Source organism: Protobothrops mucrosquamatus, unplaced genomic scaffold, assembly GCF_001527695.2.
Source record: "Protobothrops mucrosquamatus isolate PMUCROS unplaced genomic scaffold, P.Mucros_1.0 scaffold4467, whole genome shotgun sequence".
NCBI classification, from domain to species: domain Eukaryota; kingdom Metazoa; phylum Chordata; class Lepidosauria; order Squamata; family Viperidae; genus Protobothrops; species Protobothrops mucrosquamatus.
This window is the reverse complement of record NW_015390375.1, coordinates 25,985-44,023: the sequence shown is the minus strand read 5'-3', so window position 1 is coordinate 44,023 and position 18,039 is coordinate 25,985. Positions and strand designations below refer to the sequence as shown.

Genomic DNA, 18,039 nt, shown 5'->3' with positions numbered 1-18,039 from the left:
TTTTTGTAGCATCATCATCATCATCATTATTATTATTATTATTATATTATTATTAACCAATGCAGCTCCCGCAGGAGAGGCAATACATGTGCACACTGAGGTCTGCACAAAACCACATGGCCCGCTGCCTTTTGATCCAACTGGAATGCTTTTCAAGGGTGGCCCCATGTAGAACAGTAGTCTAAAATGCCAAGTCTTGGTGTTGGCATCAATACTCAAAGGCCAGTATATCAATACTCCCATCAGTACCAATGCATTGGCCCAAGGGCCCCCCCCCCTTTGCAGATGTCAAGCAGAGGAAAATCAATGGCCCAGCACACAACCCATGTCCTTCCACGTACCCAACGCATCGTGGAAAGCAAGCGAAAGCAGCTCTGTTGCGGGGAAGAAGCAAATTCGGGGGGGTACGTGTAGGGAGATGCGGGCGCACGAGCGAGTAGGCCAGTTAAACTATTTTAGTCGTAAACAAATGAACGTTCTTTAATATTCTGAGTTTTAAACATTAAAACATTTAAAAACATTCATTTTAAACATGAAAACCAAGACTGAGCCACTTAACTTGATCAAAATTACGGCTCTACTTCAGACTTGAGGTACGGTGTGCAATCCGCTGTTCTTTTTAGGCCGGTGGCATCGACTTTTTCCGAACACATGGGACACACGCTTTCGCTCTGCAACAAACTATTGAAAAGAACACACGTTCACAACCTTCCATGCTCAGCATCATCTACAGGTTGCAAAACATTATATTAGTGTCTTCGCTTTTACTCGGTCTCTCCATCAGTGATTCGCTTCAACGCCTTCAAATGGATGATGTTTGATGTTTCTCCAAGCAGTTGATAGAAAGGAATAATATTGGCAGCGTACAGGTCTACAGTGTTATTATTTTTAATCACAAAAACCATAGGCTACGTGTCCCTAAATATTAACATCCGTGTTCCAACAAACTAGACATCTTCCAAATATAGAGGGAGGACTGGCAGAAAGTCAAACAGAAGGAGAATCTAATGTACTTAGTCACTAATTTGACCTACCATATAATATTTTGGCAGGCCGTACAATAATTTGGGTAGCGTACTGTCTAAAACAACATTGGAAATGTCCTGAGAGATTCACAGACAAGATCAGACATCTCTCTATGTGTGTGTGTATGTACACACACACACACATACACACAAACTCTAGGTTTATTTCTGATCGTTACGTCATTTGTGAAAAAAAGTATAGCAAAGGTTTGCTCATTTCAACATCTTAAAAAGTGTGGTAGATTGAGGTCTGAAAGAAGGCTTTTTCCAGTTAAATTTATCTGCAAATATACAATATTTCTAAAAGTATTACTTCTCAGCTGGTAGCAGACATTATCCCAGAGACTCAAGTAAAATAATGTTCCAGCAAAATGTAAGAGGACTACATGGTTATTTGCCTGGGCAAACTAGTTTAAAGTCAAGAGTGATATTTCCTAGCTGGAAATTATTTTATTATGTGATCCTAATCAAAATCACCGCAGATGGGGACTGCAGCCAAGAAATTAAAAGACGCTTGCTCCTGGGGAGGAAAGCTATGGCAAATCTAGACAGCATACTAAAAAGCAGAGACGTCACCCTGCCAACAAAAGTGTGTATAGTGAAGGCCATGGTTCTCCCAGTTGCAATGTATGGCTGTGAAAGTTGGACCATAAGAAAGGCTGAGCGCCAAAGAATGGAGGCCTTTGAACTATGGTGCTGGAGAAGGCTCCTGCGAGTCCCCTGGACTGCAAGGCGATCCAACCGGTCAGTCCTAGAGGAGATCAACCCTGACTGCTCTTGAGAAGGCCAGATCCTGAAGTTGAAACTCAACACTCAAGTCCTTTGGCCACCTAATGAGAAGGAAGGACTCACTGGAGAAGAGCCTAATGCTGGGAAAGATGGAGGGCAAGAGAAGAAGGGGACGACAGAGAATGAGGTGGCTGGATGGAGTCACTGAAGCAGGAGGCGTGAACTTAAATGGACTCCAGAAGATGTTCGAGGACAGGAAGGCCTGGAGGAACGTTGTCCATGGGGTTGCGATGGGTCAGACACGACTTCGCAACTAACAACAACAATCAACCATGACTTAATTAAAAAAATCTCAAACACAGCTGTATATATATGCTGTCAGATCAGTCCTAATACAACCAATGGGGCATTTTTTGCCATGGAGCTTCTGGCGAAGATTGATCATGGTCCTCCAAACACAAAAGGCAGCAACAAACTTCTCTTTGGCTGCTGTTAGCCGAAATAAAATGATTTAGGCAGAGGAAAGCGATAAAAAAAAAAGTATGTGAAAAGGAGAACGGCAGATGGTCAACAGCCACAGAGAAATAAGCAGGATTAATTTCGATTGGGCAGAAATCAGAATTTTGTTGCAGGCCGCTGCAACAGAAAACATCCTTCGCAGGTAAGTCATCTGAGAATTTTAAAAAGATGACAACTTACTTTTTGAAATCGGAATAGAGTGCAGGAAACTCGCAACGGGGGCACAGCGTCCAGTCGTCTCTGGCCATGTGTCGTCCCTGGAAGAATTGCATGGGGGGGGGGACAAGTCAGGTTTTAGACTGGCACCTAGTATCAAAGGACAATTCCCTCCTCGTTAACAGTCATAAATCACATTCCCTTCCTCCAGCTCTCCAGCCCGCCAATTCTTTATCATCTCTTATTTCAATAACCTTGGTTCTCACACTAGGTTCAGTGTTATTATGTCTAGCTAGAATCTCATGCACATTCCTCCCACCTCCCAGCATTATCTGACTCTAAAAGCAAGAAGAAGAAAATGGCTGCATCGCCATCCGTTGTCAATGCAAAAACATCCGATGTTAGCAGCGTTGACACCTTGCTTGGAATTAATTGTATTAATTAATATACAGGGAAGCAAATCTCAATGTGACACGGAGCCCTGCGGAAGCGCAAAAATCGAGATTCTATATCTTGAGAGCTAAGTTTCAAAATGCAACATATAGACAGTCCTCAGCTTACAACCACAACTGAGCACAATTGTTAAAATTGTTAAAAGTTAGGAACAACCCTTGTGAAGTCCATCTGACTTCCCCTTTGACCTTTGCTTGGCAGAAGGTCGCGAAAAGGGGATCGGGTGAGCCCGGGATGCTGCGACCGTCATAAACGCGAGCCAGTTGTCAAGCATCCCGCATGTAAATCGCGGGACTGCTGCAACGGTTGTTAAGCGGGAGAAACGGCCACGCGTCCCTTTTTTTTCAGTGCCATTGTTAACTTTGAACGGTCACTAAAAGAACTCTTGTAAGTCGAGGACCTGCCTGTAGTTGCACTCGGAGGCTTCGCTTCAGGAGCCGAAAGACGAAAAAGCCGAGTCCCGATCTCTTGAGTTGCTCATAGTTACGTACTCACCGTCGCAATGCAATACGGGAGGTTGTTCTTGCAGCCCGGGCACAGAAGTTCACATTCGGGGAGCATGAATTCACAATACGGGCAGGGCGTGGTTGGCTCCTCCCCTTCCCCTTCGGAGGTGTCCGGCCGCCTGGTAGCAAAATGTAAGGAGCCCATTAAGAACCGGTCAACTTTTTTACTTCTCAAAAGTTGCAAAGTTTGTTTTCTTTGCATAAAAATATATTGTGCTGGAGTAGCCAGGCTCTGCTCACATTGCAAGGATCTTCGTTAAGGTTCTCGGCCCTCCGATCTACGAGGGCCATTCAGAAATCAACCTCTGCTTGGTTATCTGTGACAGACACTCTGTTGTGATTCCTCGCCAGCCAGTGGACCCGGCAGCTGAGTCTTGAGGAATCAGAGGAGGAGGAGGAGGAGGGGCATGGAGTGACATCAGAGTCAGAGGAAGGCTTTGAGGAGCTCCAAGAGTTATAGTCGGATGAGGAGCCTGGCCGCTTTACTCACGCTCAGGCTGAGACACAGCTGTGCTGGGAGTCTGAGTTGGACAGTGCTGAAGAACAGCTGGGAGATATCCAGGATGCACGAATGCGTAGGCAAGAGAAGCGAGTAGGACAGAGAGATGCAATGGGGCAGCTCAAAAGGCAAAGGAGAAGGCATTAGGAAGCCACACCTTGGCTGCATAATAAAAGGGAAGGTGTGGGAGGTGCTGGTTGCTGAAGGCAGCCATTTGTGTTGAGGATCGAGTTTCTCTGAACTGTGGACTTTGACTCAGGTCTGTGAATAATAAAAAGGGATTGGTTTTTTCCTGCGGTTCCAGCCTGCTTGTTGGAAGAGGGGTTTCTCCTTGTGAGCATAACAGGGACTCACGTAGGCTGGGACAGAACACCCTCACAGATACAGAATTTTTATTATACACATTAGAAAATCGAGGCACTTGTCGTAACGTCTTACAAGGTTTGAAATTCCTTAGTAGTCGTCGCTCGGTGCCAAATCTGGGCTACAGGAGGGGGTTGATCAAAAACATCCCAACGGAACGGCTTCAAAGGTTCTCGGGTGCGTCTAGCAGTGTGCGGGCAAGCATTGTCATGAACCAACACCACACCGGAAGTCAGTAGGCCCCGACACTTGTTATGGACAGCTCGTCTGAGTTTTGGTAACGTTTCACAGTGGACATCTGGACTGATGGTTGAACCACGAGCCCTGAACTTCACTAGCGGTACTCCTTTGGCATCTTCACATTTGGCGGGATTTTCTATGGCAGGGGTCCCCAACCCCCGGTCTGTGGACCAGTACTGGGCCAAGGCATGCCAGCAATCGGGCCGCACAAACAAGCAAAGCCCCATCCGCGGGATGCAGGCAGCACACAAAACCAGGCACCCTCAGGTCTGTGAAAAAACCGGTCCCTGGTGCCCAAAAGGTTGGAGACCTCTGTTCTATGGCACCACTTCCGGTGTGTTGGTTCACAGTAATGCTCGCCCGCAAAAACATCCTGTTGATCTTATTTATGTATTACTTTAAAACAAAAAAACAAAAAAACCTTCACTTTTATGCCCATTTACCAGAAGTAAATTTCCCTAAATTCACTGGGATTAACTCCTAAGTAATTATGCACAAGATGACGGATTCAATCAGCACGGTCAAGACTGTCTGACGAGTCCAGTTATGCATCAGTGTGTTCCCAAACCTTGGTTAGACAAAATAACCGTAAGCTCACCGGACTAGTGTTTCAATTCTTCTTTTGTACTTAGGGTCAATTTGATTCCGATATTCTGGTCTCATCAGCATGGCAGCAAAACTAAAAGCTGATTTTTTCAGCCCTGCCCTGTGACATTCAATTACCGTTGAGGTCAGGATGGGCACAATATCTGAAAGTTAAAACAACAGACATCAACCTGCAAAGAAACATTCTGGATTTCACAGAGTTGCTGCTGATAAAATTTAACGTCCCAGAATTTGAACAAGAGACCATCTAAAGAGGAGAGTCAAAGAGATAACACCACAGCGATGATATTTAAGACAAGTGTATAGATCAGTGGTGGCAAACCTATGGCACGGGTGCCAGAGGTGGCACTCGGAGCCCTCTTTGTGGGCACACGTGCCGTTGCCCCAGCCTTGCCTCCCCCCACGATCCCCTCCTCACCAACAGCCCCCCTGGAGGAGAGTCGCCCCCGAGTGTAGCCCATGTGGAGCAGCGCAGCCAAGGACATGTCAGCCAGGCAGCGTAAACAAGACTCTGCCCTCACACCCCATCATGCACAGTTGACGGTGCACGGCGCGGGCAGAGGGTGTGGCCTCCATAGCGCTGCTGGGCTGCCTGGGCAATCTGCGGCGGGCCCTGGAGGTGGTGAATGGTCCTATGGGCAGGCGGGGTGGGGGATGGGGGGGGCAGAGCAGGGGCGGGGCAAGGGGTGGAGCAGGGCCAGTTTTTGGGCACTCGGTCTCTAAAAGGTTCGCCATCACTGGTATAGATAATGCACATTGGGAATAATTTCCAATCACCAATCAATTTATTGATTCGGCAATCTCTACATCAGGGGGTCTTCAAACTTGGCCCTTTTATGACTGGTGGACTTCAACTCCCAGAATTCCTCAGCCAGGCACGCGTGCCTGGCTGAGGAATTCTGGGAGTTGAAGTCCACCAGTCATAAAAGGGCCAAGTTTGAAGACCTTTATGCTCTACAAGACGCAGGCAATAATTAAATCTTAATCTATTTATAACAGTGTCTAGAGAACTTGAAAAATCCCTTCAACCTGTGTGGTAAATTGTTATGCTTCCAGCAATAAAATAAAATCTCACAGGAGATTAGAAGACAATTGATCACCTTATCAAGGAAATTGAACAAGTACGACAGAATGGGAATCATATTAAGCAGCTCAACACAACAATTTTCACAAAAACTGCAATGCTCAAAAAAATATCCCTGAATCCCTCAAAGGAGAGAGATTTCTGGTTCGGGTAACACTTACGAGAAGGAAACTTGCTGATATTGTTAGCGACACGGATGAGCATACGTGCTCCTTTCATGTGGTCCCCCCGTTTCACATGAATCTGAAACACACATGTGAGTTAAGCATTGTTCGTAATATTTAGAAGCCATCCAGAGCAAAGAATGAAAAAGCAGATTATCATTTTACGGGATTTGTTGAGCTTCATGGCTATTGACAGAATTTTAGAGTCATTTTCTTTGCTACGAGTCCTTGAGTTGATTACTCCTTCAACTTATTGTACTATGTAGATCTTAAGCAAAGGAGAGTTGTTATTACATAGGCAGGCCTGTTCCAGTTTGAGGTCCTGATACAGAGAGTCCTCGAGATACGACGACAACGGAGCCCAAGCTTTCTGTCGCTAAGTGAGACATTTGCTCAGTGAGTTTTGCCCCCATCTTTCTGTGTTAAATATGTACATAATCCAAGTAGTTACCTTCACTAAAATGTAACTGTGTAGAATCATCAGGTTGGCAGCCATCTCAGAGGGTATTTTTATCTTCTGCGCTTTTAATTCCAAATACATGCTGAAGAGAACGTCGTGGGCTTTTCGATAGTGTCCTTTTTAAAAGAAAAAAGAAAAAAAAAACACAAATCAGCAATTAAATTTCAATAAAATATTTAGGCTCTTCTCAAACGCTTTCAGGTCAAGCGAAATATTAAAACTTGGTGACTGATTTGTCAAGACATTAAAGCCACAAAGTCTTTAGCCACAAGTTCACTTGAGCTGGGTGATTGAATGTAAAATGTCAAATTCCAGCAGCAGAAGGAAAAAGCCGGCTTAAATTTAAGTTGGTGGAACGCCCACAGTATGTAAAAACTTAATAGTAAAAAAAATAGATTTATCTTTTAATTACTTTACTCTCTAAATGAGATGTGCTGAGCATTTTTGAGGTTAAACTATCATAGAAAAAGAGGTTACACCTCTTTGAGCTGGGGTGTCCAACCTTGTCAACTTTAAGACCTGTGGACTTCAATTCTGGTAGCTGAAGTCCACAGGCAGCCTGAAGAATTCTGGAAGCTGAAATCCACATGCTGCCTGAAAAATTCTGGGAGCTGAAATCCACATGCTGCCTGAAGAATTCTGGGAGCTGAAGTCCACAAGTCTTAAAGCTGACAAGGTTGGACACCCCCATCCTTGAATAAAAGCAAGGGAAATCACAGCCAACGCTCTTTATAAACAGGAGAGGAGACGCTGAAATAGAAACTCCACCTTTAATGCATTTTAAGTTTAACAGTGGAAAGACGATGTCCCAGTGTCTCACTTCTTTCACATGTGGATCTCCTGTGTCGTTTTGGTCAGGTCTGCTGCCCACAAATAAACCCACCCAAAAGGCCGTACCTGCGCACTGCTCTTCTCGAGCGATGATGATGGCTGTCCGAGCAGCTTCCCGGTACTGCTTCAATGCCATGTACAGCCGGAAGAGATATTTGGCTTCCTTCATTGGAACAAAAAGAGAGCTGCATCATTTCAGAGTATGCCTAGTTACAGCTGTGGGATTTTAAGAAGGCTTCGTCCGATAAACGGCTTGCATTTGTTCAGGCTAAGTGCGCAGCGAGCAATGGCGCCGTGCGACGTTTTTAATGACGCAATTAGCTTTTAAAAACCACCGATGGCTCTACCGTCAACTTTCCGCGGAACTGGAGAGGTTTTGTTTCTCTAAGTAATCCATTCGAAGCATCATCTTTCCTTCCCCCCACCCCCCTGGCAAGGTGAAAACAAAAAGGCGCGTAACTGACAAATTTGGAAACTAATCAAGGACAGAAGCAACTCAGAATTAAGAAGAAATTTCCTGACAGTTAGAACAATTAATCAGTGGAATGATTTGCCTCCAGGTTGTGGATGCTCCAACACTGGAGGTTTTTAAGAAGAGACTGGACAGCCATTTGTCTGAAATGGTAAAGGGCTTCCTGTCTGAGCGGGGGGTTGGACTGGAGGACCTCCAAGGTCCCTTCCAACTCTGTTATTCTATTTTATTCTATTCTGATTCTATTCTATTCTGATTCTATTCTATTCTATTCTATTCTATTCTATCTCTATCTCATTTCATCTCTATTTCTATTTCTATTTCTATTTTTATTCCTATTCCTATTATTCTATTCCATTCCATTCCATTCCATTCTATATTTTCTATCTCATCTCATCTCTATTTCTATCTCTATCTCTATCTCTATTTTTATTCCTATTCCTATTATTCTATTCTATTCTATTCTATTCTATTCTATTCTATTCTATTCTATTCTATTCTATTCTATTCTATTCTCTATTTCATTTCATCTCTATTTCTATTTTTATTCCTATTCCTATTCCTATTCTATTCTATTCTATTTTCTATTCTATTCTATATTTTCTATCTCATCTCATCTCTATTTCTATCTCTATCTCTATTTTTATTCCTATTCCTATTATTCTATTCTATTCTATTCCATTCCATTCTTTCATTCCCATTATTTTATTCTCTTCTGTTCTCTTCTGTTCTCTTCTATTCTCTTCTCTTCTCTTCTCTTCCATTCCATTCCATTATTTCATTCCCATTCTTCTATTCTATTCTATTCTATTCTATTCTATTCTATTCTATTCTATTCTATTCTATTCTATTCCCATTCACTCTTCTCTTCTCTTCTATTTCTATTCTATTCTATTCTCTCTTGACAAATATAATATGAACATAGTGCAGCATCGTCAAGCGATTTTGCAATCTGCAAACATCATAAATTTTTTAAAAAATGAGGGGTCCTTGGTGCTCTCTGAGCTTGGTTGTTTTCTTGCAGACGTTTCATTACCAAACTAAGCAACGCCATGAGAGTGATGTTAGAAGGGAGGGGGGGTCTGCTCTCATTTTATAGTCTTATTTGAATATTTGATCTCAATGTTTTTGCAGCCCGACTTCACAAAGATAAGAGTTCCCTATTTAATTTAGAGCTGTAGGAGAATCCTGCAAGTCTCTTTGTGTTCTCCTTTTTCTTATATCCCTGTGATGTTTCCAAAGATTATCTTGTTTTCTGGGACTGTTTCAAAGAATATTTGATCTCTCTTTGGCTAACAACTGACTCGGCGTATTTCTGTTAAGTTCATCACCCTTGGTCTCTACAGCTAACTGAACTAACCGTGATCTAAATACATATTGCTATGAAAATTACTGACAGTAGCTCAGTTCTAGCTTAATGAAGTCTCTTTAAAAAGCTTCAGGCTTTGGGTCCAGATGTTTGCCCGCTATTTGTGTCAAACAGGGGCAGCACATTTGGGAGGAAGGTGTCATGAATTCAGAGGCTCTACAACACACAGGCCCAGGGAATTTTTTTCAGACATGAAGTAACGACTATCACGGTTTAGAATAATTAAAGTAAACATACTCACAGAAACAGACTACAGAAGTTACAGTAAAGCGATTAGAAAAACAAAACGAGGTTTGGGTAAGAAAACAAAACAACTGGCAGGAAAAATAAAATAAAACATACAACGATCGAGATTAAATTAGATTAACACAACGCAGCCTTTAAAAATAGTTATTTGTTTCAAACTATAGGCAGGGGCTGTTTACTGCACTGGGAGAGGGAATATGCAATTTGTCTGTGGATCGTGTCATCATTTGAGCCAAATTCAATGTTATTTCTGTATGGTATATAAGAGGAAGGGATTTATTTATTTATTTTTTAAAAAAGCCACAGCATCCATAGTTCAGTTTTCAGATCAGAGGTGTCCAACTCTGGCAACTTTTAAGACCTGTGGACTTCAACTCCCAGAATTCCCCAGCCAGACAAAATAGATTGAGATTGTCCTTAGCTGTACTTGTGTTAAAAGTTATTGTCTTTCCTGTTAATATCAACATTTATCTAGAGAGGCCCATGGACTGCTGCAAACAAAAACGATGAACTATCAATATTAAAAATAAATAAAAGTACAGTAAAGGCTGAGTGCCAAAGAATGGAGGCCTTTGAACTCTGGTGCTGGAGAAGACTCCTGCCAGTCCCCTGGACTGCAAGGCGATCCAACCGGTCAGTCCTAGAGGAGATCAACCCTGACTGCTCTTTAGAAGGGCAGATCCTGAAGTTGAAACTCAAGTTCTTTGGCCACCTAATGAGAAGGAAGGACTCACTGGAGAAGAGCCTGATGCTGGGAAAGATGGAGGGCAAGAGAAGAAGGGGACGACAGAGAATGAGGTGGCTGGATGGAGTCACTGAAGCAGGAGGCGTGAGCTTCAATGGACTCCAGAAGATGGTAGAGGACAGGAAGGCCTGGAGGAACGTTGTCGATGGGGTCGCGATGGGTCAGACATGACTTCGCAACTAACAACAATTCCAAATATTCCTATTGTAGGAATGCACTGTAAATATTACAACAAAGGCTCAACCTATGCTAATTTTCCCTGTGTCATCTTTTGCTCTGCTGGCTCAGCCCTTCTGGTGCTCTAGGCTAGGGTGACACAGCTTTGTTTAGAACGTTGAAGTGACTTTACTCGCCAGTAAACTATTTTGTAAAAATTAAACATGCTGCAGATATAGCTGGAAAAAAAAAAGATTACAAGTTCTGCCTGGAATGCCGTACCTTTGGTATGCCATCATTCTCACCCATAAGGTAATTTATCAGCTGGTCAGTCAGGGCTTCATCCTTTGCTTGGCCCACCTGCTCCGAAAACAAGCGAATAGAACATCACACAATGCAGGGGAAAATAACGGAGAGTCGACTTTTATACATTCCAGTGTTGGAGCATTCACAACTTCTAAACAACCTGCCTCCAGAAGCTGTGAATGCTCCAACACTGGAAGTTTTTAAGAAGAGACTGGATAGCCATTTGTCTGAAATGGCATAGGGTTTCCTGCCTGAGCAAGGGGGGGTGGAGGTGGACTAGATGACCTCCAAGTTCCCTTCCAACTGAGGACTTTTTACAAATAATTCACCAGGAGGGAGCCTTCTGTTTGTTGCATATTGAAAATAACCAGTATAAATTTTGGTTCTGAAACTGTAAAAGTTGTTGTAAAATATAAGGTTACATTACATTACAATTTACTTTAGCGGTGGCATTGAATTTTAAATTTAAAAAAAAAGGTCAGATGCATTTCTTCTTTCTAAATGTCATTTATCTTACCGTCTCTATTGCCATGTCTATGGCCATATTATCATCTGTATTGGGACTTTTCAGAAAGTGCTTCAGCGCCTGGAAAAGAGACCACACACCATTAAATGCCTAATAACTTATTTCCCCCACATCTTCCCTTCACGTAATCAATAATACCTTTATAGCAAATTAGAATAATAGAAACAAGAGATTAGAATTGTGTGTGGTGTTACGTTTTCCACTAGAAGAAACACTTTTACATATATATATATTTGTTTTGTTTTATCAACAAGAATAAAATGCGAAACAAAAAAACCCCAGAAAAATATACATCCTACGCTAACGACAACAACATAAAAAGAAAAACATGGGTACAAGAAAGGGGGGAAAAAACAACCCAAATATCAAATAAATTTAACATTATTTATACAGAATCCACCTTGGCTACATGCTGAGAAAAAAATAATAAGAAAAACTGATAAATTCTCCTCCCCTTTGCATAACAGAGCTACAAATAGTAATAAGCTTTTCCACCCCACTTTAACAAAAATACTATATTAAATAAACAAATATTCTAGGTGAGAGGATCTCTATCTGATAATCAAATCAACCCAACATCTGATCATAGTGTGTGTGTGTATATATATATATACTGTATATAAAAAGTCAACAGGTTAGCCCAAACATTACACTAATCTTTAAATTCCTATGAAGCGGTATATAAGTCTTAAGTGCTATTGCTATTCCCTCCCTCCCTTTCTCCCTCCCTTCCTTCCTTCCTGCCTCCCTCCCTCCCTCCCTCCCTCCCTTCCATAACTCTGCCCACAGCAGAGGGCAACAGGCTTTGTAAACCGCTTAGAGAAGGCTGTAAAACACTATGAAGCGGTATATAAGTCTTAAGTGCTATTGCTATTCCCTCCCTCCCTTCCCCCTTCCTTCCTTCCTTCCTTCCTTCCTTCCTTCCTTCCTTCCTTCCTTCCTTCCTTCTTTCCTTCCTTCCTTCCTTCCTTCCTTCCATAACTCTGTCCTCTGCAAAGGGCAACAGTCTGACTCTGTAAACCGCTTAGAGTGGGCTGTAAAACACTATGAAGCGGTATATAAGTCTTAAATGCCTATTCCCTCCCTCCCTCTCTTTCTTCCTCCCTCCATCCCTCCCTCCCCCTTCCTTCCTTCCTTCCACTCTGCCCACTGCAGAGGGCAACAGGCTGTCTCTGTAAACTGCTTAGAGAGGGCTGTAAAACACTACGAAGCGGTATATAAGTCTAAACGCTATTGCTCAAGCTTCTCCTAGCCCTACACGCAAAGAGAATCCCACCCAATTCCCCTCAAAACAGAGAAAAGCGATATTGAGGGATGGTCCTCCAGAATTCTCAGGAGATTTGATCCGATTTAGTAAGGTCGTACTGACCCTGGAATATTGGCCACAGAGCAGGAAGAATTTGCCAGCCTGAAAATGCTTCTTTTCTCCCTCAAAATACAAGGCGATGCTTTGGTAGTCATCGTTAGAGGTTTCTTCAGAACCTGGAATGGGAGAGAAGCAAAAAGAACATTTCTCTTTCTTCCCCTGAATGGAACAACACTCAACAAGCGAGACTTACAAGGTCTTACACACACCAATTTCACCTCCTAGGCCAGGGGTAGGCAACCTTGGCTCTTTTATGACTCGTGGACTTCAACTCCCAGAATTCCTGAGCTGGCATGGCTCAGCTTGGAAACCTCTCCCTTTCCCCTCAGCATGGCTGGCTCAGGAATTCTGGGAGTTGAAGTCCACCAGTCATAAAAGAGCCAAGGTTGACTACCCCTGCTCTAAACTAATAAAGTCTACATTAACTAACATTAATTATTATTAATTAATATTATTAATTAACATTAATGTTCCTCTAGGTCAGGGGTAGGCAACCTTGGCTCTTTTATGACTTGTGGACTTCAGCTCCCAGAATTCCTGAGCCAGCATAGCTCAGCTTGGAAACCTCTCCCTGTCCCCTCAGCGTGGCTGGCTCAGGAATTCTGGGAGTTGAAGTCCACGAGTCATAAAAGAGCCAAGATTGCCTACCCCTGCTCTAAACTAATAAAGTCTACATTAATTAACATTAATTATGCTTTCACATGTTCCTCTAGGTCAGGGGTAGGCAACCTTGGCTCTTTTGTGACTGGTGGACTTCAACTCCCAGAATTCCTGAGCCAGCATGGGGGAACTATGGTCCCCTCATGACTCATGGACTTCAACTCCCAGAATTCCTGAGCCAGCATGGCTAAGCATGGAAACCTCTCCCTTTTCCCTCAGCATGGCTGGCTCAGGAATTCTGGGAGTTGAAGTCCACGAGTCATAAAAGAGCCAAGGTTGCCTACCCCTGAGTTAGGCTCTGAAAATATGCCTTTTCACAGGGGATTAGAAATGTTTGGGAAGGGAGGCAAAAATCAGCAGAAGTCTCCAAGCATTAATAAAGAATCATTTACAAAAAAAAACAAAATGTGAAGGAACCGCTAGCTTTACAATTTCTATTATAATAGGATAGAATTTACCAGAGAATTTAAGGAAAACTTAAATGTGATGAGTTAAACTTGATGAGTTAAGTTGTGCTGTGCTTCCTAGCAAAATGTTAGGAAGTAACTGAGCGTTACGCATACCCGTAGTCCTCGACTTACAACCGTTCGTTTAGTGACCGAAGTTGCAAAGGCACTGGAAAAAAGGGACTTATGACCATGTTTCACACCTACGACCGTTGCAGCATCCCCAGGGTCACGTGGTCAAAATTCAGACACTTGGCCACTGACTCGTATTTATGACAGTTGTGGTGTCCCCGGGGTCACGTGATCCCCTTTTTACAGCCTTCTGACAAGCAAAGACAATGGGGGAAGCCAGATTCACTTAACCATGTTGCTAACTTAACAACTGCAGTGATTCGCATAACGACAGTGGCAAGGAAGGTCATAAAACGGGGCAAAATTTATTTAAACAAACGTCTCACTTAGCAACAGAAATTTTGGGCTCAATTGTGGTCGTAAGCTGAGGACTGCCCGTAATTAAAATCGCCTACCTTTAAAAGGTACCCAGTAAATTTTCAACAGCAGCCCCCTTCCTGACAGTGAGAACAATTAACCAGTGGAACAACCTGCCACCAGAAGCGGTGAATGCTCCAACACTGGAAGTTTTTAAGAAAAGATTGTACAACCATTTGTCTGACATGGTATAGGGTTTCCTGCCTGAGCAGGGGGTTGGACTAGACCAGTGGTTCTCAACCTGTGGGTCGGGACCCCATTTGGGGTCGATCGACCATTTCACGGGGGTCGCCAAGCAAGGTTGTCCGCCATTTTTTTTGTCTGCCATTTTTTTTGTCCACCATTTTTTCCCCCTTTTCCGGCGGTTGCCTTACCTCCCTTGGGCTGGGCCAGCTGGTGGTCGGCCTGCTCTGTCTCTGCCGCTTGCCAGCTACGCCTCGGCCGGCGCAGTGGGCGGAACCACGCATGCGCGGTGCTCCTGGGCAGGGAAAGTCCTCGACTTACGACCGGTTGGGTAGTCCTCGACCTACGAGCGGTTTAGTCCTCGACTTACGACCAGTTTAGTCCTCGACTTATGACCGGTTGGGGTCGCGGCATTAAAAAGGTTGAGAACCACTGGACTAGACGATCTCCAAGGTCCCTTCCAACTCTATTATTATTATTATTATTATTATTATTATTATTATTATTATTATTATTATGCATTGCAGTCAAGTTAAAAGCTAATTTACCGCTAAAACTTTTGAACCAGGATACCTGCAAACATACTGAGACAATACCAACGTGATAAGTGCACAAGGACATCATCACAGAAATGTTGCCGGCCCATACCTGGCTCTCAATATCTCGCGCAACAATGACATGGTTGTGCCTGTCTTGCAATCTGTTGCAAGTCGCCTAGAGCAGCCCCAGGGCAAATATAGGCGACAACTAAAGTTAATCAATAAATAAAATGTGTCCCCCTTGCTTCTTCTTCTACCTGCTGTGTAGAATTATAGGCTGCAAGACTCACTGATGATGTCGGCATACAGCTCCATCTTATTGTGTTGCTGGGCCAGGACGAAAGCTTCGTTGTTACACTTGGACATCACTAAAAACTGGATGGCAGACTCGTAATCACCCAGCTGCAGGAAGAATCTGAGAAAAATAAAGGCTTCGTTGTTGTTTTTTTAAAAAAAGGAAAAGTGAACAGAATCCCAAAGCTTTACGATTCCCAAGCAGTCGAGGTAGCAATTCAAAAAAAAAAAGAAGGCGCAAAATTTGAATGCAAAAATAAACGCCACCGCAGAAGAGTTTTTCTCACCTCTCTAAACCTATCATTTTTATTATCATTATTAAATCAGCGTAACATCTCTAGAGGCTGCCCAGGGCTCCACAATTTAAGACAAAACGTGCCTTGTAGATTATCTCTCTATTAAAAAAAAAACCCAGAGGAATACTCTTGTTGCCGAGTTTTGCTGACAGCAAGAACTCACAAAATTATCAACAGCAAAGACAGCCAAAGATTCGTGGGTTAATTGCTTTTTAGCTTGTGAAAATGGCAGTCAGACCTATTCCAATCATCCCAGATATGTTTCTCAACGGGAGGGGGGGAATATACCCCTGGACTGTGCTTAAATATGAATTTAGGTCCCCCCCCCTCTAAATAAGGCACAAATAAGGCAGCATCATGCCCAGCATGAAAAAGGATGAAAACCAAGTGGGCGGCAGTTGTGAATGTGTTAGTTGTTCCAAATAAACAGGGCTCTGCGTTCTGTGGAACAGAGAGTTGAACCATCTTTGACATCAGTTATGTCAAAAAAGTCAGGAGGAGAGTGGTGACGATGCGATCAAAGTCCTGCTACGATGCAAAAAAGAAGTAGCACTTTGACTTTGAGGCCACAGCCACTGTCTTGACTTTTTGACACAAAGACTCACACGAGACACACACTGGGGGAGACTCAATTAATCCTGAAAATTATTCCTGCAATGATATTAGGAAATAAACGTGTTGGGGCTTTTCTGGAAATCCACAGTGATGACCTTACAGGTAGTGACATTTACCAAAAGATATTTTAAGCATGGGAGTTAAAGACGACATTAGAAGCTCAAGCTTGACTTCATCTTAACTCCCTGGGAATATAAGGTAGGGAAAGGAGAACACAGCATGCATGCCTTCATTCATTCATTCATTCATTCATTCATTCATTCATTCATTCAGTCATTCATTCATTCATTCATTCAGTCATTCATTCATGTATTCAAGTCAGTCTAATGTATCTCCACACATTTAATTTTGTTATATTCCTAAATCTATTAAATCATTAATTTAGATATTCCTAGACCTATTAATTTTTTAAATAATCCACTCAATTTTATCCTATTCTATTCTATTCTATTCTATTCTATTCTATTCTATTCTATTTCTATTTCTATTTCTATTTTCTCTAATTCTATTCAATTCTATTTTCTCTAATTCTATTCTATTCTATTTTCTCTAATTCTATTCTCTTCTATTCTATTTTCTCCTATTCTATTCTATTTTCTCTAATTCTATTCTATTTTCTCTAATTCTATTCTATTCTATTTTTTTCCTATTCTATTCTATTTTCTCTAATTCTATTCTATTCCATTCTATTCTATTTCTATCTCTATTCTATTTTCTCTAATTCTATTCTATTTTCTCTAATTCTATTCTATTCTATTCCTTATTCTACTATTCTATTCTATTCTATTCTATTTCTATTCTATTTTCTCTAATTCTATTCTATTCTATTTCTATTTTCTCTAATTCTATTCTATTCTATTTTCTCTAATTCTATTCTATTTCTATTCTATTTTCTCCTATTCTATTCTATTTTCTCCTATTCTATTCTATTCCATTCTATTCTATTTCTATCTCTATTCTATTTTCTCTAATTCTATTCTATTCTATTTTCTCTAATTCTATTCTATTCTATTCTATTCCTTATTCTACTATTCTATTCTATTCTATTCTATTCTATTCTATTCTATTCTATTCTATTCTATTTCTATTCTATTCTATTCGACTCTACTCTACTCTAATTCTATTCTATACAAATATAACCAAATTATCACTCAATTACCTGGCTACCATCTTGGCTCCCTCAAGAGACTGGGTTTCCCGGACGATGCTGACAGCTTTTTCTGGATCATTCAGGTGATCCAAATACAACCGGATCACGTTGTCCCACTGCTTTGCGTTTTCATAGGCCAAAACAGCTTCTTTGTATCTAAAAGGACACATCATCGGGCATTACTGTAAATTCAAAATGGGAATTTTAAAGCTACTTTTAAATTAAATGTATGAAAGTATGATCATTAAATCATTGTAATGGCACGTGGGAATATCTATCTATCTATCTATCTATCTATCTATCTATCTATCTATCTATCTATCTATCTATCCATCCATCCATCCCTATCTATCTATCTATCTATCTATCTATCTATCTATCTATCTATCTATCTATCTATCTATCTATCTATCTATCTATCTATCTATCCATCCATCCATATCTATCTATCTATCCATCCCTATCTATCTATCTATCTATCTATCTATCTATCTATCGATCTATCTATCTATCTATCTATCTATCTATCTATCTATCTATCTATCT

General features: G+C 41.8%; 1 protein-coding gene across 1 annotated transcript in view; it reads right to left on the bottom strand.

Annotated features, from left to right (window-relative positions):
- Positions 1–469: 469 nt before the first annotated feature.
- Positions 470–18,039, bottom strand: part of WDR19 (WD repeat domain 19) — a gene marked incomplete at its 5' end in the record, with an annotated part of 42,863 nt that continues 25,293 nt past the window's right edge. Inside the window, 12 exons of the mRNA XM_015828405.1 lie at positions 470–681; positions 2,454–2,530; positions 3,378–3,507; positions 5,089–5,239; positions 6,342–6,423; positions 6,796–6,920; positions 7,702–7,798; positions 10,906–10,983; positions 11,447–11,515; positions 12,825–12,937; positions 15,429–15,553; positions 17,503–17,649. Coding sequence (XP_015683891.1) covers positions 570–681; positions 2,454–2,530; positions 3,378–3,507; positions 5,089–5,239; positions 6,342–6,423; positions 6,796–6,920; positions 7,702–7,798; positions 10,906–10,983; positions 11,447–11,515; positions 12,825–12,937; positions 15,429–15,553; positions 17,503–17,649 — 1,306 coding nt within the window. The remainder of the gene's footprint in view (positions 682–2,453; positions 2,531–3,377; positions 3,508–5,088; positions 5,240–6,341; positions 6,424–6,795; positions 6,921–7,701; positions 7,799–10,905; positions 10,984–11,446; positions 11,516–12,824; positions 12,938–15,428; positions 15,554–17,502; positions 17,650–18,039) is intronic.